We start from the raw sequence: 18,312 nt of genomic DNA, 5'->3' as shown, positions 1-18,312 counted from the left end.
AAAATCACAAGTAACGAAAGTACCACAAACACTCAAACCTAAGACAACATAAAAAACTAATAAACTTTTTCTACATCGACTCGGCCGGGAATCGATTCCGGAACCTCGGACCTCATGAGAACCTCGCCACTAATCCACCACGGGGGTATTCTTTATTTAAAGGCTGTTGACCATTACAAAGTCAACGGAACAAAAGTCGGACTTAATGTCTTAAGGCATACTTTAGTGAGAGAAAACCGTGAAGACGGTAAATAATAATTGACAAAACATAGACATATAAAAATCAAAATCAAAATAAACTTTATTCAAGTAGGCTTTCACGAGCACTTTTAAATTGTCATTTTACAATTAAGTGAAGCTACCACCGGTTCGGAAAGTAGATTTTACCGAGAAGAACCGGCAAGAAACTCAGTAATTACTCTTTTTTAACATTTAAAAAACAACGTTTCATACATACTTATGTATAAACCTATAGAAAAAAATACACATCTATTATCTACAAAATAAATATAGATCATATAGTAAAACATAAATAATAATATAGTATATAAAAGTATACATATAAATGAATTATTAAATATTTATATATTTATTTAAAATACATTTATTTTAAAATTTTGCTTTTTATTTGTGCCGAGAGGGCACAAATTATTTCGACATTTTTTATATATAGGACTTTACATATAAATTGAATGTAAGTATATAAATGAATTAATTAATTAAAATAAATATATTAAAATTAAAGTAAATAAACTAATTTAAAGAATAAAAGTATTATACGAGTTTGATACGAAATCCATATAATTTCGAATCTGGGAACCCTTGGGTTCTTAGTCATTTAGTATACTATATGTGTGTTTGTGTGCGTGTATAGGCAAAACCTTTCTGAACCTTTTAATAGACTGTTTCACTAAGCGAATACAGTAAACATAATTTTATAAATAAATTCTTTCTTAAACTCTATAAATAGTATAATTAAACTAATTTATTGAACAGTTCAGTGTATACAACAATATTCGGAATTTAAATCGTAGATCGTAAGCACTACTAATTTTTGGAAAAGAGGTTTTAATGTTATGTTAGTAAACCTCATTTGATAAAGTACCGTTTTGGTCGATCAACTTCAATATGCTTAATTTGTGTTTAAAACATTATAGTTATATTGAAGGAAAAAGCTATCGGAAATTTAGCCACATGTATTAGTACCCTCTATATAACACAGTTGTGGAAGAGAGGAGAGGGAGATTTTTAAACAATAATAAAATCATTACTGGTTTTGGTACCCCAATAACTGTATTTGGAACATAGGACCTCGAGTTGTAAAGCCGTGGAAGATAGTGGCTATACCAAAGACGCATTTTTAAATAATATTATACAGGAAATAATAATAAAATACCGTAAAAAGAAAGCATAAAACTATTTAAGCACGTTCGTAGAAGTTGAAAATGTCAAGCAAATTATAAATTCGCAACAAGAACGCATTTTAAGTGAAGTACGTAGAAAAACGCGGGAGAAATTTCACAGATAATTAATATTTCATAACTTTTTTTTTCTTACTTTGTCAATAGTAAACAACTTTTAATGTTATGTTTGTAACAAAAAAGTGTTAATTATATAGCAATTACAATTAAATTCCACTCAATATGGCCAATGTTTCAAGAAAATACCTAATATTTTACACTAAAACATTAATTACATTAACTGTATTACACTTGTCACTTTCTTAACACCTATTTAATTTCACAATTGAAAGCGATCTGAGTTTGTAAAATTGCATTTTTATGCCAATAATAACTATTAGGTACATTAAAAATATACAATAAATCAAAAATTAATATCAAAGTATATTTTATTCAAGTAGGCTTTTACAAGCACTGTTCATCGTTTCATTGTAAACTGCATCTCACGCATCTACACGTGACGCCAAAAAATCTCGCGGTGTTAAAACATTTTCATCGCTGATTACTCTTATTATTATTATTTAAAGTTATCCAATACTTCTTATTAAAATACAAAACAATTAATAACGTATGTCGTAGTAGGTTCGCGCGTATTTTGTGTTTTTTTTTTTTTTAATACAGCCATATAAAAATATCCGCTCTAAGCGACCAGTAACTTTTTCCCGCTCTATAAAATTAATTATTTCTTACATCATAGCAATTTATTAAATTACAATAAATACAACTCTTTAATTTTCTGCACATATATGGCTGGAGCTCGTCAAAATGAGATGATAGTCTATTTTATATGTATTACTATTGTCTCATAATCACTGGTACAAAAATCGGCCCTATTAATATATAACATTGAATAACGTAAAATAACATGAAATAACGTTTTTGAAAGTCAAATAAACTTTTTTCTGTCCAGTTAAATTGAAGTGGATAAAAGTAGTTAAGTAGAAGTATTTATTTATTTTATTTATTTATACTTCATTGTACACCACATGTTACACATTATAATATGTTACAATATTATATATAATATTGTAGAGTACAACGGGCGGTCTTATGGCTAAGTAGCCATTTCTTCCAGACAACCCAATAAGTATTGTATAATATAAACAAATATGTATTCATCAAAAACTCCTATTAGTTAAGTCGTGCACAATATTTATGGATAAGTTATGTACATAAATATTAATAAAATACAAAATACCGTTTTATAAAATTAGTCATATAAAACTTAACACTCATAATTTAAAACGAAACCATTTAGAAAGATTTGTTAAATAAACGGCCAGTTATTTTTAACTTGTTCGTAATTAAGTGTCATTACTTGCCTTAACTACTTAGCTCCACGGCGAATAACGGCGCAAGGGTAATACGTAATCATTATCTATTTATTAACATTACTTTAGTTACATAAGTTAGTTTTATGTTTTGTTATTCTGTTAATGAGTTTTTGAGACTCATCCTGCATAGTAATATATATACGTAAGATCTATGTGGTTATGTTAAAAAACATTAGTAAGTACCTAATTATGGTAGAATTTTAATGTTTCAAAGATGATATCTTTTCATATAAATTTACTCATCGTTCATTTTAATATACGCTGACAGATTAGTAACGCTGTTGTTATTATATATTTTGACATATAATAATAGTATATATTTAGATAAAAAAATCGTAATTCCGTAGTTTTTTGTTTTTGTGTAAATAGAATAAACTTATTTAAATAGATTTAATTTTTATTTATTTTTTTGTAATTATGAAAGTTCTAAGTGGCCTGTCAGATAACATTGGCAATAATGACATATAAAAAATTAATGACTTCGACGAAAGCATCAAAATATTTATATGTAACACGCGACGGCCGAGGAAGTGACGTGTGTAATGCGGCGTGACGCTATTAATTCAGCAGTTCCGGAGATACGGTGATATTGCTGAGGTTTTTGGATCAATTGCTCTAACCGACATGCGGACCGGTAGCTCGATAATGCTCACGTAATATTATGTTTTGTTTTATCAAAATATAAATAGGCAAAGACCGAACTGTTCAATGCAATTTTATTTTAGTCAAAAAAATTCTGATTTTTTTTTTCAATAAATAAATAGAAATAAGTGAAGCAAAATAGCAATTTTAAATACTTTTACGTTTTTCTCAATTTAAAATTCAATTTCAAAAAATGATTATTCGAATTTTGTCTACTGTAATAAAACTATTATTAATTTTTAATCTGCTCTTGTTTTTTTTTTTATTAATAATAGTTACAAAATAAAAATAAATTAGTTTTTATTATTCAATTATGTTTACTAATTAAAACGATTTTTTTTATTTGATAAATAAAATTAGACCTTTTAATTGTTATAATTTCTTAGACACATAATATTTATTTTTTTCATTACATATATGTTTGAAGTTTAATGTGCAATTATTATTTCTACATTTAGCATATTTTACAAAAAAATATAAATAAGTTTATTTTTTGCAACTAAAAACACCGCCTAGAATACAATATTTATAAAATATACTTACTATGATAATAAATATAACACAAACAATTAAAGCACACTTAATTTTCTTTAAATGATTTCTGAACGCACTTTATTTTATTTAAATACGCGCCAAATATCAACAGACTATATTACACACTGTTGTATCATTACAGCCATGTATGTCATGCGACGTTTGCGCGCGAACTGTAACAGCTACAGGTAGCATTTAGTTCCCTTTCCTACAAATATCGGAGAGAGCTTTCGGTATCAAATATCTAGATTCCACTCGAAACCTTTCTTGGGATTCCGTAAAGGAATTTCAAATATAGAACCTCATATAAACTGTATAATTTACTTATTTCTTTTTTTTATTTATATAAAAAGTTTCTATATGGATTAATATTTTGTATAAATTTATGTGTAACTTGAATTTTTATTGTAACTTGTATTGTATATACACATTTATAAATATATTATATGTTATCTAATTCAAATTGTATTTGTTTGTTATTTTCAACTCGAAATATATTATAATAAATAAAGCACTATACATATATATACCAATAAGCCATTTTTTTTTCATTGAAGATGAAATGAAAATGATGAAATCATATTTTTGAGGTATTAGTATAAATCAGTTCAGCCAATCATTTGCCTATAAAATGTAGGTTAAATAAAAATATTAACTTTAATCTAGATTACAAGTTCTAGATCAAATTGATTAGAAAATAGCTTTATCCGGTTGAGAATTGAAAATTTCCATCTAATAAAATTTCTAAACCTTTAGGTTTATATCGGCTGAGACCTACTTTATTTAGCATCATTTAAATTAATATTTAAATATTGCAATTAACATTACATGAAGAAATAAAAACTTAAAAAGTTTTTAATTAATCCTTCATGAAAAAAACAATTCTGTGTTATTTTTAATTTTCTTTTTTTATTTCGTACAAGGGTGTACATTTATTCAGTCTAGACAAGAAACAACTCAAACAATAATTAAAATGTTAACAAAGATAACACAGTCTGGTCATCTAGCTAGATTAAAGAATAACTTGTGTTAAAAATGGCCAGCCATCTTCCCTTAAGCGCAAATAATTGGTTATTTTCTTTTGTAGATATAATAGAACAACTGTTGTAAGTTAGGTATATGACTCGACTGTGTTTCACTAGAAACAAAAATCGAGCAAAATTTTCACTCAAACATAAAGTAAGAAATTTGCTCACGTACCATAAGGTGAAGTTTGTAATAAAGCCGAATCATAACCAGTAGAATGCCTAACCTGAAGATTACTTATCCCTTAGTTTTTAGTTACATCATTTTTGTTTATAATTTGATCTCTTCTGAATCTTGAAGGAAGACTTCGTAAATTCGTCACTCATAATTCATCACTCGCAATGGAACTGCCTCAACTTTGTTCTTGATAAAAAATTATGTCCTGAATGCGTTAATCCGGCTGTGTGTAGGCAAATTACTTTCATTTGTTTATTTCAAGTTGGTGCTTTATTTTCCTGCATTACATCTTAAAGAAAATGTTAATCACCCAAAAAAATCGTCATACAAATACATACAATATTAAAAATTGCTATAGCACAAATCATATAATCCTAACAAGATATTTGTCCTCTCCTATCCATTACAAACCACTTTTAGTTTTCTGGGTGAAAAATGAACCAGTGCTCCTGTACAGGTAACTCCTGACTATTGATAAATTGAGCTGAGATGGCCCAATGGTTAGAACGCGTGCATCTTAATCGATGATTTCGGGTTCAAACCCAGGCAAGCACCTCTATATATACATACATATGTATATGTGTGCTTAATTTGTGTTTATAATTCTTCTCGTGCTCGGCGGTGAAGGAAAACATCGCGAGGAAACCTGCATGTGTCTAATTTCATCGAAATTCTGTCAAATGTGCATTCCACCAACCCGCATTGGAACAGTGTGGTGAAATATGTTCCAAACCCTCTCCTTAATGGAAGAGGAAGCCATAACCCAACACTGGGTAATTTACAGGCTGTTACTTTACTTTACTTTTAGTTTTATTAATAAATAAAAAAAAAGTGTTCCATATACAAAAAAATGAGTTTCTTTACGTATTCTATTTCAGTTGGTTAACGAGGAAAGGTTAAGAACTTTTTGTTGGGATATAAGCTCAATTACAGTTGCCTCTGTCCGACTTTACTAAGTTGAACTGGTTGCGGCTTTTCCAGATATTACCTATTTTAAAAATAGATAGAATTAATATAAACAAACCTTCAAGTCTCATACGATTTGCAATAATTAAAAAAAAATTGCAGTCATTTTAAACGTCATGTTTTCGCGAATCAATAATTAACATCATATATTATTTATAGGCACCGTGCGTAGCGACGACTCTGCCATCTCATGACTCATATTCAAAACTTTTACCCTCAATTTCAGAAATTCTACTGTCAAACAACTGAAAATATTTCTGAATTATCGTTAATTTTTGATAATTTGAGCTATCGAAATGTATTGTTGTATTTCTGGATGCCGTAATACATCCAAAAACAATTTTAAGGGTGTAAAATTTTACTATTTCCCTAATAATAGTACTCACATGCCATTGCTTAGGTATAAAAGAGTGAAATGGATAAATGCAGTTATAAAACACACGTAAATATACCTTCAAGTATTTAAAAAGTACTATTTGATTTTATTTATATAAAAATCACCAATTTTGTGGGTAACTGTTATGGAAGACAGTTTAATTTTCGTCGATCGTTGAATCTAACCTATAACCGTTGTTTCTTTTAGTAGACATCCAAATAACTGGTTCCCATCTAAAAATACCACCATCTGCAGCGCCCATTTTACTGGCAACAGAAAATCCGAAAATCCTCAACACCCCTCGTATGTACCTACATTTTTTCCTGGTGAAAAACATATAAAAAACTTGGATCAAAAAATTCAAAGATTTGAAAGACACCAACGTCAAATGCTAGCTGTTTCAGTAAAAGAAGATAACTATAAGATCATTGTTAATAAATAAAAAACCATGTTTTACAATTTTGATCATTGTAAAATCATGTTTACAGACTTGACAGCTGCCAGCCTGCCACCAATGTGTCTGGGAAGTTTCCTTTTTTACTCGCACGGTGTCTCTACTGTCGTGATTATAACGCCCTCTATTGTTTCTGCAAGGTGCCTATTCTACCTCTTGAACAATGATATCGCGTCACATCGATGTCATATGTAGTTAATTTGAGAATAGGCGTTCGTTTATTATTTAATGTTATTATTAATATATATAATTGTAGAGTATTATAAGAACTAGAGTAATCTCTCCTAGAGAAAGAGTTGGTGAAAAGGAATTGTTACTATAAAGATCGTATAGACTCTAGAAAATAATAATAAAAACAGAATCGTAGCGTGCCTTGCCCCGTATAAATGTTTAGGGGCCTTACGAAGGGATTACTCACAAACGAAATAATAATTGCATAAAATTAAAATAAATATTTATTCATCGTAATTATAAAAATAAGATTGCATTTTTTGTCTTTCGTCATTTGGAAATTAAAAAAATGTGAAGATTATATTAATTTTTGCTTACGTATGTTAGGGGCCCCGTATAATTGATACGGCAGATACGGCTACGCCCCTGATTAAAAAAAAAATCCAAAAAAAAGCGAAAGGCTTATTCCAATGCTAATGAAAAATAAGTTGCTTAAGAACAAAAAGCTATGCGAATTTGTTATTATTACATCTAATTGCTTAATTTATTTTTTAATGTTGATGAAATTCCATTTCTTACATAGGTTGCAATTGTTTATTATTTTTAAATATTTACTTCTTATACAAGGAGCCAAACGAAAATTGGAGTTACCTTTTAAAAGTTGTACTGTATTCTCGAATCTACAATGTTTGTTATTCCTCAAAAAAACCGAGGTTGATCGGGTAGGAACTTTCTTTTGTTTAAGTATTTCTGAATATCCCTCGCACCTCGAGAAGAAATGATGATAAACTAATGACTTCCGACGGTTGATTACATCATGAGGGATAGTAGACTGTTACTACGATCTTTTTCTAACAATCTGAACTTTCTGCGCAATGTATATACGTATCAATATAATCGACTTTGTGCATTATTTATTAGTTGCTAGTTTTTCTTCCGAAGTACCTACTACCTAGGCTGAGTGCAAAAGAGCCTCAACACAATATAATGTGACATTTCCTTTTTTTTTTTTTTTAATTATACGGAATTTGTAACATATATCAATAATCAATTTCACTTTTTCATTGGTCTTTTTTTATATGCCTCAGGATCAAAGGCTTCGGCAAAAATCAAGTATAGTCGATCTCTTTGGGTAAGCCTCGATAGAGCGATAATAAATTTCTAGCCGCAATTAAAGTAAACTGTATCTTATTGTATCCATACCAACAATTTCTATGTTCCTTGATTATTGATACTGGAGCTATATATGTATTTTTTTGTATTGTAACTGTACAATTTAATCTTTAAAGTAAAATACCATCTACATGAGATCTCCGAAAGTGACAATTAACATTTATTATTTACATTATAATTACTTCATTAGAAAAAAAATTAAGTTTTAAAGGGGAATGGAAGGGGTAACTCTGTGTAAACTCACAGCTATTGCAAATATATTGAAACCAGTTGTTAGCGCAATGATATCTGCGATCAAGACGACTATGGAAGACATTCTATCATTAGCATTATATATATTAGTCAATGTTTATCACTTAGACAAGACGCACAGAAGCGATATACATATAACGATTTCCTACTGTTACTACAATTTCTCGGAAACTCATCACTCGGTACCACGATTCGTTGCTCTATTGTGATTGCTGCACACCAGTACGAAACAGTTGCGATTCGTGGTAGTTGAATTACTGGCATATTTTTAGGTACCACCCAATCATTGGATATTCTAATAACTAGAAAAAAATATATATTGGACATCACATTACTCTTATCCCAAATGTAAGTAGCTAAAGCACTTGTGTTATAGAAAATCAGAAGTAACGACGGTACCACAAACACCCAGACTGATGAACTTTTACTACATCGACTCAGTCGGGAATCGAACCCAGGGACCTCGGAGTGACGTACCCATAAACACACTACTCAACCACAGAGGTCGTCAATATTTAGTATTGTTGTATTCCGAGTGATAAATCTACTAACTACACTACAAATCTCTTACCAAAAGTATCTTAGTTTCTAAGGTTAGTGGCGCATTAGGGATGTGGTGGTGACTTTCCCGTCCCACTATATATTTTATAATGAAAAAAATGCTTATGGTGGTGGTGACATCCTAAACAAACCAGTTCAAGTACCATAGAGCTTTTACGTGCTTAGTTTAAAATGGGATAACGCTGAATTGTGAGGTTAACTATTATTATAATATATTATAAAGGATACACCGTAGTCCCAGTTTTTTTCAGAATTGATACGATTTAGGTACTTTTAAGAAAAGAGCGTACTCACCTCTTAAAGGCTGGCACGCACACCTGCAACCCCACGGTGTTGCAGATGTCTATGGGCGGTGGTCACTTTTCATCAGGTAAGCCTCCTGCTCATTTTTCACCTATAACATAAAAAAAATCAAATACCAGATGACATATTTAATTTTTTCAACATTTTCTAGAATGGTATACGTGTTAAATATTGAAAAAGCTACATTGCTGTACCATAATAAAATATATCTATATTATTTTGTTTTATATAAATGTGTATACCTGTCTTCCATTAAGTATATAAGTACATGAATGTAAAAATAAAACAATTCTAATCAGTCAAATCTAATTTCCGACGCGATAGACTTTGCATAAATCATCAAATAGTGTGGGAAAATGATTATTTAATCATATGGGCGGCTTTATTATTGATTGATGGCGCTTCAAACTGGTTTGGACCGGATATTACTGATTATGATGTGGTTATTGATACTCTATTGTAATTACTTATTAGCATTACCTTACATTAAGTCTTAATGCAATTTTTGCACAACATTAGATTAGATGATTGTTTTTCATGTTTTCTAAACGAATTAATGTTATTATATTTATTTACTTTTAAGTTTCAAATTTGTATGAGATTATCGAATTCCTGTTTTGTTGTAATTAAATTGTACTAGTGGGTCGAGATGGCCCAGTGGTTAGAACGCGTGCATCTTAACCGATGATTGCGGGTTCAAACCCAGGTAAGCACCGCTGATTCATGTGCTTAATATGTCTTTATTATTCAACTCGTGTTCAGCGGTGAAGGAAAACATCGTGAGGAAACCTGCATGTGACAAATTTCATAGAAATTCTGCCACATGTGTATTCCACCAACCCGCATTGAAACAGCGTGGTGGAATATGTTACAAACCTTCTCCTCAAAGGGAGAGGAGGCCTTTAGCCCAGCAGTGGGAATTTACAGGCTGTTGTTGTTGTTGTGGATCTTAAAGACTTTTTAGGACTTTCGAAATATAGGTATCACAGGATTATTTCATTTTAAACTGCAAGCAACCCATCTACATTTGGCGCCAAGAATATAAAACCTCATTTAAATAAAAATTTTAATCAGAAAAAAGTTAAGCTATCGTTAAATTAATGTTTTAAAAGAAAAAATATGTCGGGTGGTTCATCACAAATCAAACGAAAGGACGAATTCTACTACCTACTAAACAGAGCCAAGCAATCAGCTGACAGCTAGTTAGGAAATTAGCCCAATCTCGATTACGATCTAAAGTCAATCATCACAACGCAAATAACACATCGATTTAAATGCGATGCGTTATTATGTAACACATGAAATGCTGTACACAACAAATTATGGATCTATTCTATGAGATGAGATTCGAAAAATGACGTAGAACGATCGGGAAGCGTAAGAATACGCTATTTGACCGGTTTTTAAAATCCATTTTATATTATTTAGTAGAAGTTAAGGAACCCAGAAAAAGTTGCCTTTTTTATTTCTAGTACATATTTACCTTAAAATATCATATTATAAATTCCATATTTAAATAGCACGCAAAAATGCTACTTACATGACAATATGGCGCTGCAATAGGCTCGGTCACGTCACTTTCTTTCTTTTCGTCGTTATTTTTAGCATTGTCAAATAGCCTTTTTGTCAAGGTATATAGAATAAAATCATTATTATCTAAATAAGATACTTGAATAACATTAGCGTTTCATTGTAATTTGATTTTCAAAATTTTACAATCGGGTTCACAATCGAGCGTCGTATTTGATTTGTACAGAATAGCTTTGAGATACTTTACTTTCATTACATATCCATCAATGTGCCTACACGAGTATTACGCAGTCTAAATGTGGATCTTATTCTAAGTTTTTTTTTTTATTATGAACGTAAAAAAGAGGTTGCATACAATGTCTTTTTGTATCTGTGGCATTATGTATAATTTCCTTCGTGTGATTTTTTTTTTATGTCGTAAAGAGTTTGCTGTTAGTACTACCGATGTTAATGTTATGAAATAAAAACCATTATTGTATTCGTCATAATAGATCCCAATACCTTGACTTATCAACTATTCGGTAAAGTTATGTAGGTTAGAATATATGAATTTTACAGAATCGAATTTATTTTGTTTAATATGTTGGTAGGTATGTAAGTCGAAAGGGATGAACCTATTCTAAAGGCGCGCTATGTTTACTAAGAGTACCGAAATCGAAAAGGATATTTTGGAATAAATTATGTCTACTTACGGCATTAATTATTTCGTTTAAAAATCAAGATCGTAATTGTAATAAATCGTAATATAATTTAAAAGGATTCTCCATTTAAATTTCACTTGAATTTTCAATTTGAATGTTATCTCATCTTTTAAAATTCTCGACTTTAAAATAGAATTCATATTGTTAATTTATACTTAAAGACTTCATATAAAAAGTCTGCGATACATCGCCATTCATAGTTGCGCCCTTAAACAATATGATCTATTAGTGCATAATTAGCTTAGTATAAAGTGGCTTATCTGGTCCGGTCTGTTAGGTGGTCACATATTTTACCATCATCTACCGCCAAATACTTAGTACTGTAATATTCCGGAAAGGTGAGCGATCCAGGCAAAAGGTAAGGTCCCAATTCCCAAGCTTGGTGATTTATTTAACATGAGATGTTCACCACTTATTGTTAGGTGGTTCATATGATAGTCTATCTACGCATTATGGTACTAAATGGTACCCATGATACCTAAATGTACCTTCTTGTAATCAATAAAATTAATATCCAATACTACCTCACCCTACCTTATAGAGTGTACTAGTCTATTTGCCGAGAAAGAGTACTTACATATATGGTTAGAAAGGGTCTTATGGCGTAAGTGACATAAGTGTTACATCTTAAATATATGATTCAACTTAATAGCCTTCTTAATGCGAAATTCACGCAAGCGCTCTGACCTGTCAGGTTTTTAATTAGTAAGAGGTTATTAACTCTTGTTATTTATATTCAACTAGCCGCTTACCGTCTCCTTTTGCTAGGGAAAATTAAAACTCTTATATTTAAATTTACATAAAAAATATTAACCTGAAGGCCGAAAATTTTATTTGTCGAAACGCTTGGCCCTTGGAGTAGTCGTGCAAAAAGCTTCATCAAAAGTATAACACCTCGTCTCATTGCCTCTACTGGTTACAGGAGGGCTGGTTCGTTTTTTGCCCAGAGGATCAGAATTGCAATTCAACGGGGAAATGTTGCTAACATTCTTGCCACCATTCCACGCGGTCAAGATTTATACTTAACTAGTTTTAGTTCATATTTGTATATATTTAAGCATTTAATGTTATTAATTCTTAGGTTAATAAATGATAAAACCTGAAGGCCTTAATTATATTCAAATATGTATTGTACAAATCATGATCGAGTGGATGTTGGCAGGAATGCTAGCAGCATTTCCCCATTGAAATGCTGTTTCGATCCTCTAGGCAAATACTAAACCAGCTCTCCTTTCACAAGTGTAGATGAAAAGACGGTTGAAAAGTAGGTAAAAATATATTTAATTAAAGTTTTTGCAAGGTCCAAATTATTACTACAAGATTCAAATTTTCCAACTTCAAATAGAATAAAATATATAATTTGGAATGAGATACGAATATTTGAATCGATTATTTTTTATTGTTACTAAATTTCATTCTATTACATAATCCATGACATCTTATTCTAGAGAGGTAGGATTTTTTATAATTAAACGTATACGTAATAATTGTCTATGATTCATACATTTGATAATACGCCAGAGGGCTTTCATTATCTAGGTTTTGGGTGGCATCTAAACCGGATATCCTTATAATTTTAAAAATAAACAAAATTTGAGACGTCTCCGTGTACATTGTAATTTAGAACATAGTTAAGGTGTGATTAAGTAACAAACGTCCACGATCAAGCTTGCGCATAATATACTCAAATCTATAAAGAGGCCTGGGAATCCGTATTGGTGTATTCTGTTAAGTTCTGAAAGTTAAGTAAGTCGATATAACTCGTGATACAATTTATGGCATAGGTACTAATCTCGAACAGATAACAAAAACAGGCAACGATGTAAAAGCAATGTCTAATTGTGCTTGCAGTGTTATTGTTTATTAACGCCGCCTTCGCTTTCCGATTATTAAATAATATCAGGGCAGAAATTAAGATTTGACTATCGGCCGTAAATGTGTGAGCAAAATTTCTCTCTTAGAGTAAAATCAATTGAAAATAATATTAACAATAATTATAATATTAACAAGGGTAAAAGTATAATTATGCATATTTTGAACATGATTTGTTATGACGATAAATGAAATATTATTGTAGATAAAAGCGGGCTTCTTGTAAAATTGCCTTGTAAGGAAAACATTTATGAGATTTTAGTATGATTATTATCTAGACTAGAATAATTTTCGAATAAACGTTTATTATCAATTTACGAGATGACAAGTCAGAGAAAGTTGATTAGTTTGTTTTATTAATAGGGCAAACAAGACTTGCCTTTTATATTATAATAAGAGACTACCTTCTATATCAAACAACTTGGCTCGACTTTACTTATGTTTTATTTTCATAGACAATATTTATGAGAAATTATCTAATCACTCTGTAATCAAAAAAATTTGGCGAACAGATTTGATTTGTTCAATACTCTAGTGACTAAATTTATTTTTAAACATTCAAAATGATTGTAAATTTTAGGGTTTCTTGGTGTAATTAATCATTTTTAATTTGACACTTGACATAAAGAAATGTCACTAACATCAGGTTTTGACATTGACAAATATAAATAAATGAAACTAGGTTTTTCTTCAATCACATTATCACAATAACCAAACAATAACAAAGGAATCAAGGTGCTTGATATGCGCACTACCTTATCTATTTAAAGGTAAGTTCGAAGCAATTAAAATGGAAATACAAACGAAAATCGACAAGAAAACGTTAGTCCCTGACGTCGCCGTTAGTGCTGTGTTGGTACCGAGTCAAGAATTGCCTGCGGAAACGCCTATAGTCTCAGGATATGATTGGGAAAACGGCACTGACTACAATAAAATTCTAGACAGTTACACGCACTCTGGTTTCCAAGCCACTAGCTTTGGTAAAGCGGTCGAAGAAATCAATAAAATGCTGAAATGTCGATCTGTGCCACTTACAGAAGAAACTAGCGACCCTTTTGAAGAAGATACTTTCATTAAGAAGAAAACTAATTGCACGATTTTCTTAGGTTACACATCTAATATGATTTCATCTGGGTTACGAGATACTATTTTATTTCTCGTTAAAAATAGGCTCGTAGACTGTATTGTAACTACTGCTGGAGGAGTGGAAGAAGACTTCATAAAATGCCTTGCCCCCACTTATATTGGGGACTTTAATTTAAGTGGTAAAATGTTAAGGACTCGAGGAATTAACAGGATTGGAAACCTATTGGTGCCCAATGACAATTATTGCTTGTTTGAAGAATGGGTAACTCCATTGCTGAATGAAATGTTAGATGAACAGATCAGTGATGGAATAGTTTGGACTCCTTCACGGATTATTGCCCGATTAGGAGAAAGAATTAATAATGAAAGTTCAGTATGCTACTGGGCATGGAGGAATAAAATTCCAATATTCAGCCCTGCTTTAACTGATGGATCTTTAGGAGACATGATGTATTTCCACTCGTATAAACGACCAGGACTTATAATTGATATTCTCGGTGATCTGCGTAGGTTGAACACTATGGCCGTGAAGGCTAACAACACTGGTATGATAATTTTAGGAGGAGGTGTGATTAAACACCATATCTGTAACGCTAATTTAATGAGGAATGGTGCTGATTTTGCTGTTTATGTAAATACTGCAAGTGAATTTGATGGCAGTGACTCTGGAGCTAGACCTGATGAAGCTGTTTCTTGGGGAAAGATTCGAACCAACGCAACACCAGTCAAACTATATTCAGATGCAACACTTGTGTTCCCTCTACTCGTTGCCCAAACATTTGCAAAGTATTATTTCAAAAATAAAAAGAATGTTTAAAATTTTTGTTATTTATTTCTCCGCCTTCTTACACAAAATAAAATACTCATTAATGGAAATAACAACAAATGAGTTATACATTTAGTAATGAATAGATACTTAAAATTAATTGTAGATGTTCGACATCTATTGTCGAATAGCGATAACTTTTAAATGTCACTACCGCCATCTAGCGATCTATGCCAGAGGAACGATGTAAAATTAAATATTTTATCATGTTCAAATAGATACATTTAAATATTGATTTATATTTAAACAATTATTTTTGGATACTTTTCTCACTAATTTTGGTTGGTTTATTCTATTTAATTTAAAATTCATGTATTAAAGTCACAGAGGTGTAAAACGGAACGTGATTGGTGTGAATGAACTGTCAAATATGCTATGAAGTTATCTGCTGTCTGGGCTCGGAAAACGTTTTGTATGCGTGCGTAAATGAAAACAATTTGTGTTTGTGTGCTGTCTGTGAAAGCGGTTCTTGAAAAAGCTCGAATTCGAGACCCGAGTCAACTTAGCGCTGCCGCTTGCAGTTGTACGGAACGCGCTTCGGCGTCGGACGCAAATTGAAGTATTTAGCCGAGCTTGCTTAACAAATGTTACTTTCAAGCGTTTCCTAAATTAAAAATGTTCTCAATTAGTTAAAATTAACTCAAAAACAATATCAAAGTGGACGTTGTGTCATAAAGTGCTCAATATGTGGTTGTGTCGAGATGTTTTGGTCGTTTTTCTCCTGCTATCCGGTAAGTCGCATCCTTAGTCCTTTGGCGGTTATTTATAGGTTTTACGGTCATTCGGGGCAGATATTAATGGTATTTTGTTAGGATATGTAATTCGTTGCACGTTCCGACTGTCTTTGATGTTGACACTGTTTACCGACTCTCATTCGTTTGATGTCGGCGTTTTAAACAATGTGTCTACATAATTAATAGTCTTCGACACTGTTTATTGCAGTTAATGTATTGATGAATCAACCCTTAAAATAATAACACTATATTATATTATAAATGTGCAATTAGTAATGTTTATCTTGTAAGAATCCTTTCTTATTTATTATTATAACATAAATAATTATAAATGTTTTTAACAAAAAGTATTTGTTAAAATGAGTCAGCTTTTACAAAGCAGTAATAGGATATCAAATTTAATTGCTATAATTTAGAGAGTATTTGTAAAGAAATAGATTATTTTATAAAGTTTTTTTTACTGTACAATTATTTTATGTACAACTTTATTAAATATTTACAAGGTCAGTTTCTATCATCAACAATTTGAGCCTTTAAACAAAAGAGACCAAACATTGTGTTGTGTACTAGTAATACCAATTTTTTATAGAATGCTATTGTAAATGAGTACTTAACTCTCGAAAGTGCATCATTTGATCAGAATTCATCTTATTATAATTAAAATAAAAAAGTGTAACGTAATGAAAGAAATAAGTATCACATCTGAACTAGTAATTGTGTTTTTTACGTTTTCTAATTGTATAAAAACTTTTAAAAAAAAAAGAAAACGCAACATGCTACTGTATCAGAATATACAGTATGGAAAAGGTTTTACTGTAAAATGTTTTGTATAATAAAACATGCTTGACACTTCAGTTTTACCTAACTTAAATTTAGATTAATAATGTTACAATTATATATTTTTTTGGTTTTACTGTTATTAAAAAACATCTGACTGCTCTCTTAATAAAAGAAAGTGTAATAATAAAAATACTGATTATTAAGTTTACATTGTCAATTTGAAATATTAGATGTTGCCCTTAGTTTTTATATTAATCATGATAAGTAATAATAGCATCAGTAAGTCCAAACCCAAGGGAATCTTTACTGTCTTAGTCTGCCTCGCACAACATTTTGATTTAATTTACTAGCTATCCATGCAAGCTTTGTCCCTACAAAGCTGGCATGAAGAATATTGGTTGACTTCAAATGTTTATATGGTAATAAATAATATTATTATCTTACGAGGTGCAATCCAGCAAAGATCCCAGTTGGAAAGATTTGTATCAACATCATTCGTAATAATTAACACTTTTTGACTAATTTTTTTTGTAAATTGGTGTATTTGATAAAATTAATTAATAAGGTATACATAAACTTGCCGTGAATGAAATGATCCGTTCGTTATTTTTTCGTCCGTTTTTCAGTCCGTTATTTTTTTGGGCTTATTGCGGGTAAACCGGACGGACGGACAAACAAACATACTGTATTTTATAATCTATAATAATATTATAAATGCGAAGTTAACTCGTAATATGTGAAGTAATGAAGCAAGCTTGAATTCCAGTGAAGAACATAGGCAACAGGAACATATTTTTATTAGTAATTCCTCACCACAAACCCTTAAAACTCGAGCGAAACCGCGGGCGAAAACTCTTTTCAAATATGTAGTACTTGTATCAAGTTATTCAGTGAAAATGTTTGTATAGGATATTTAGTTTTGAATAACCTCATTAATTGTTTTTTTGAATTCGTAGCGAAGAAAAAGTTACGAGAAACGTGCAATCAGTGGATTATGAATACAAGTCATCGTTATGCCGCGGTTGATAACAGATTCCCTCGGATTGAGGGTACCGAGCTTATCTCGTGCCTAATTTCTGTTTACAGTTCCTTTCAATCTCGGGAAAAATTCTTGATTAAGTTGAAAAGTTTCGTATGAATCATGAGTGTAATTTATATATACACGTGATCCAGAATTCGTATTTAAATAGATCCCAGTGTAGTTTAAATTGCGCTGAAATATTAGCTTATAAATATATAGGGATGCTTGTATAGGTAATGTTCTTTCACTCATTTGAAGCACAATTTTTAGTTAGGCTTAGATGAGGATTGTGGCAGGAAAAATGACAAACACGCTGGTTCCAGTAAGTTCCAT

At 30.8% G+C, this 18,312-nt stretch overlaps 2 protein-coding genes across 2 annotated transcripts in view; one reads left to right on the top strand and one right to left on the bottom strand.

The window, feature by feature from the left end:
- Positions 1-4,151, bottom strand: part of LOC124540858 — a 34,963-nt gene extending 30,812 nt beyond the window's left edge. Inside the window, exon 1 of the mRNA XM_047118622.1 lies at positions 3,980-4,151. The gene's annotated coding sequence lies outside the window, so the exon portion shown is untranslated. The remainder of the gene's footprint in view (positions 1-3,979) is intronic.
- Positions 4,152-14,175: 10,024 nt separating this feature from the next.
- Positions 14,176-15,437, top strand: LOC124540812 (probable deoxyhypusine synthase). The gene has a single exon (XM_047118533.1). The coding sequence runs from the start codon at positions 14,323-14,325 to the stop codon at positions 15,433-15,435; it is 1,113 nt and encodes a 370-aa protein (XP_046974489.1). The 5' UTR covers positions 14,176-14,322; the 3' UTR covers positions 15,436-15,437.
- The last annotated feature ends 2,875 nt before the right edge of the window (positions 15,438-18,312 follow it).

This window comes from Vanessa cardui, chromosome 26 (genome assembly GCF_905220365.1).
Source record: "Vanessa cardui chromosome 26, ilVanCard2.1, whole genome shotgun sequence".
Taxonomy (NCBI): Eukaryota; Metazoa; Arthropoda; class Insecta; order Lepidoptera; family Nymphalidae; genus Vanessa; species Vanessa cardui.
The sequence above is the reverse complement of the archived record's forward strand: the minus strand, read 5'-3'. Positions and strand labels throughout refer to the sequence as shown.

Excerpts from the sequence above, each read along its gene's own strand:
- LOC124540812 (XM_047118533.1), top strand. The coding sequence starts at position 14,323 with ATGGAAATACAAACGAAAATCGACAAGAAAACGTTAGTCCCTGACGTC.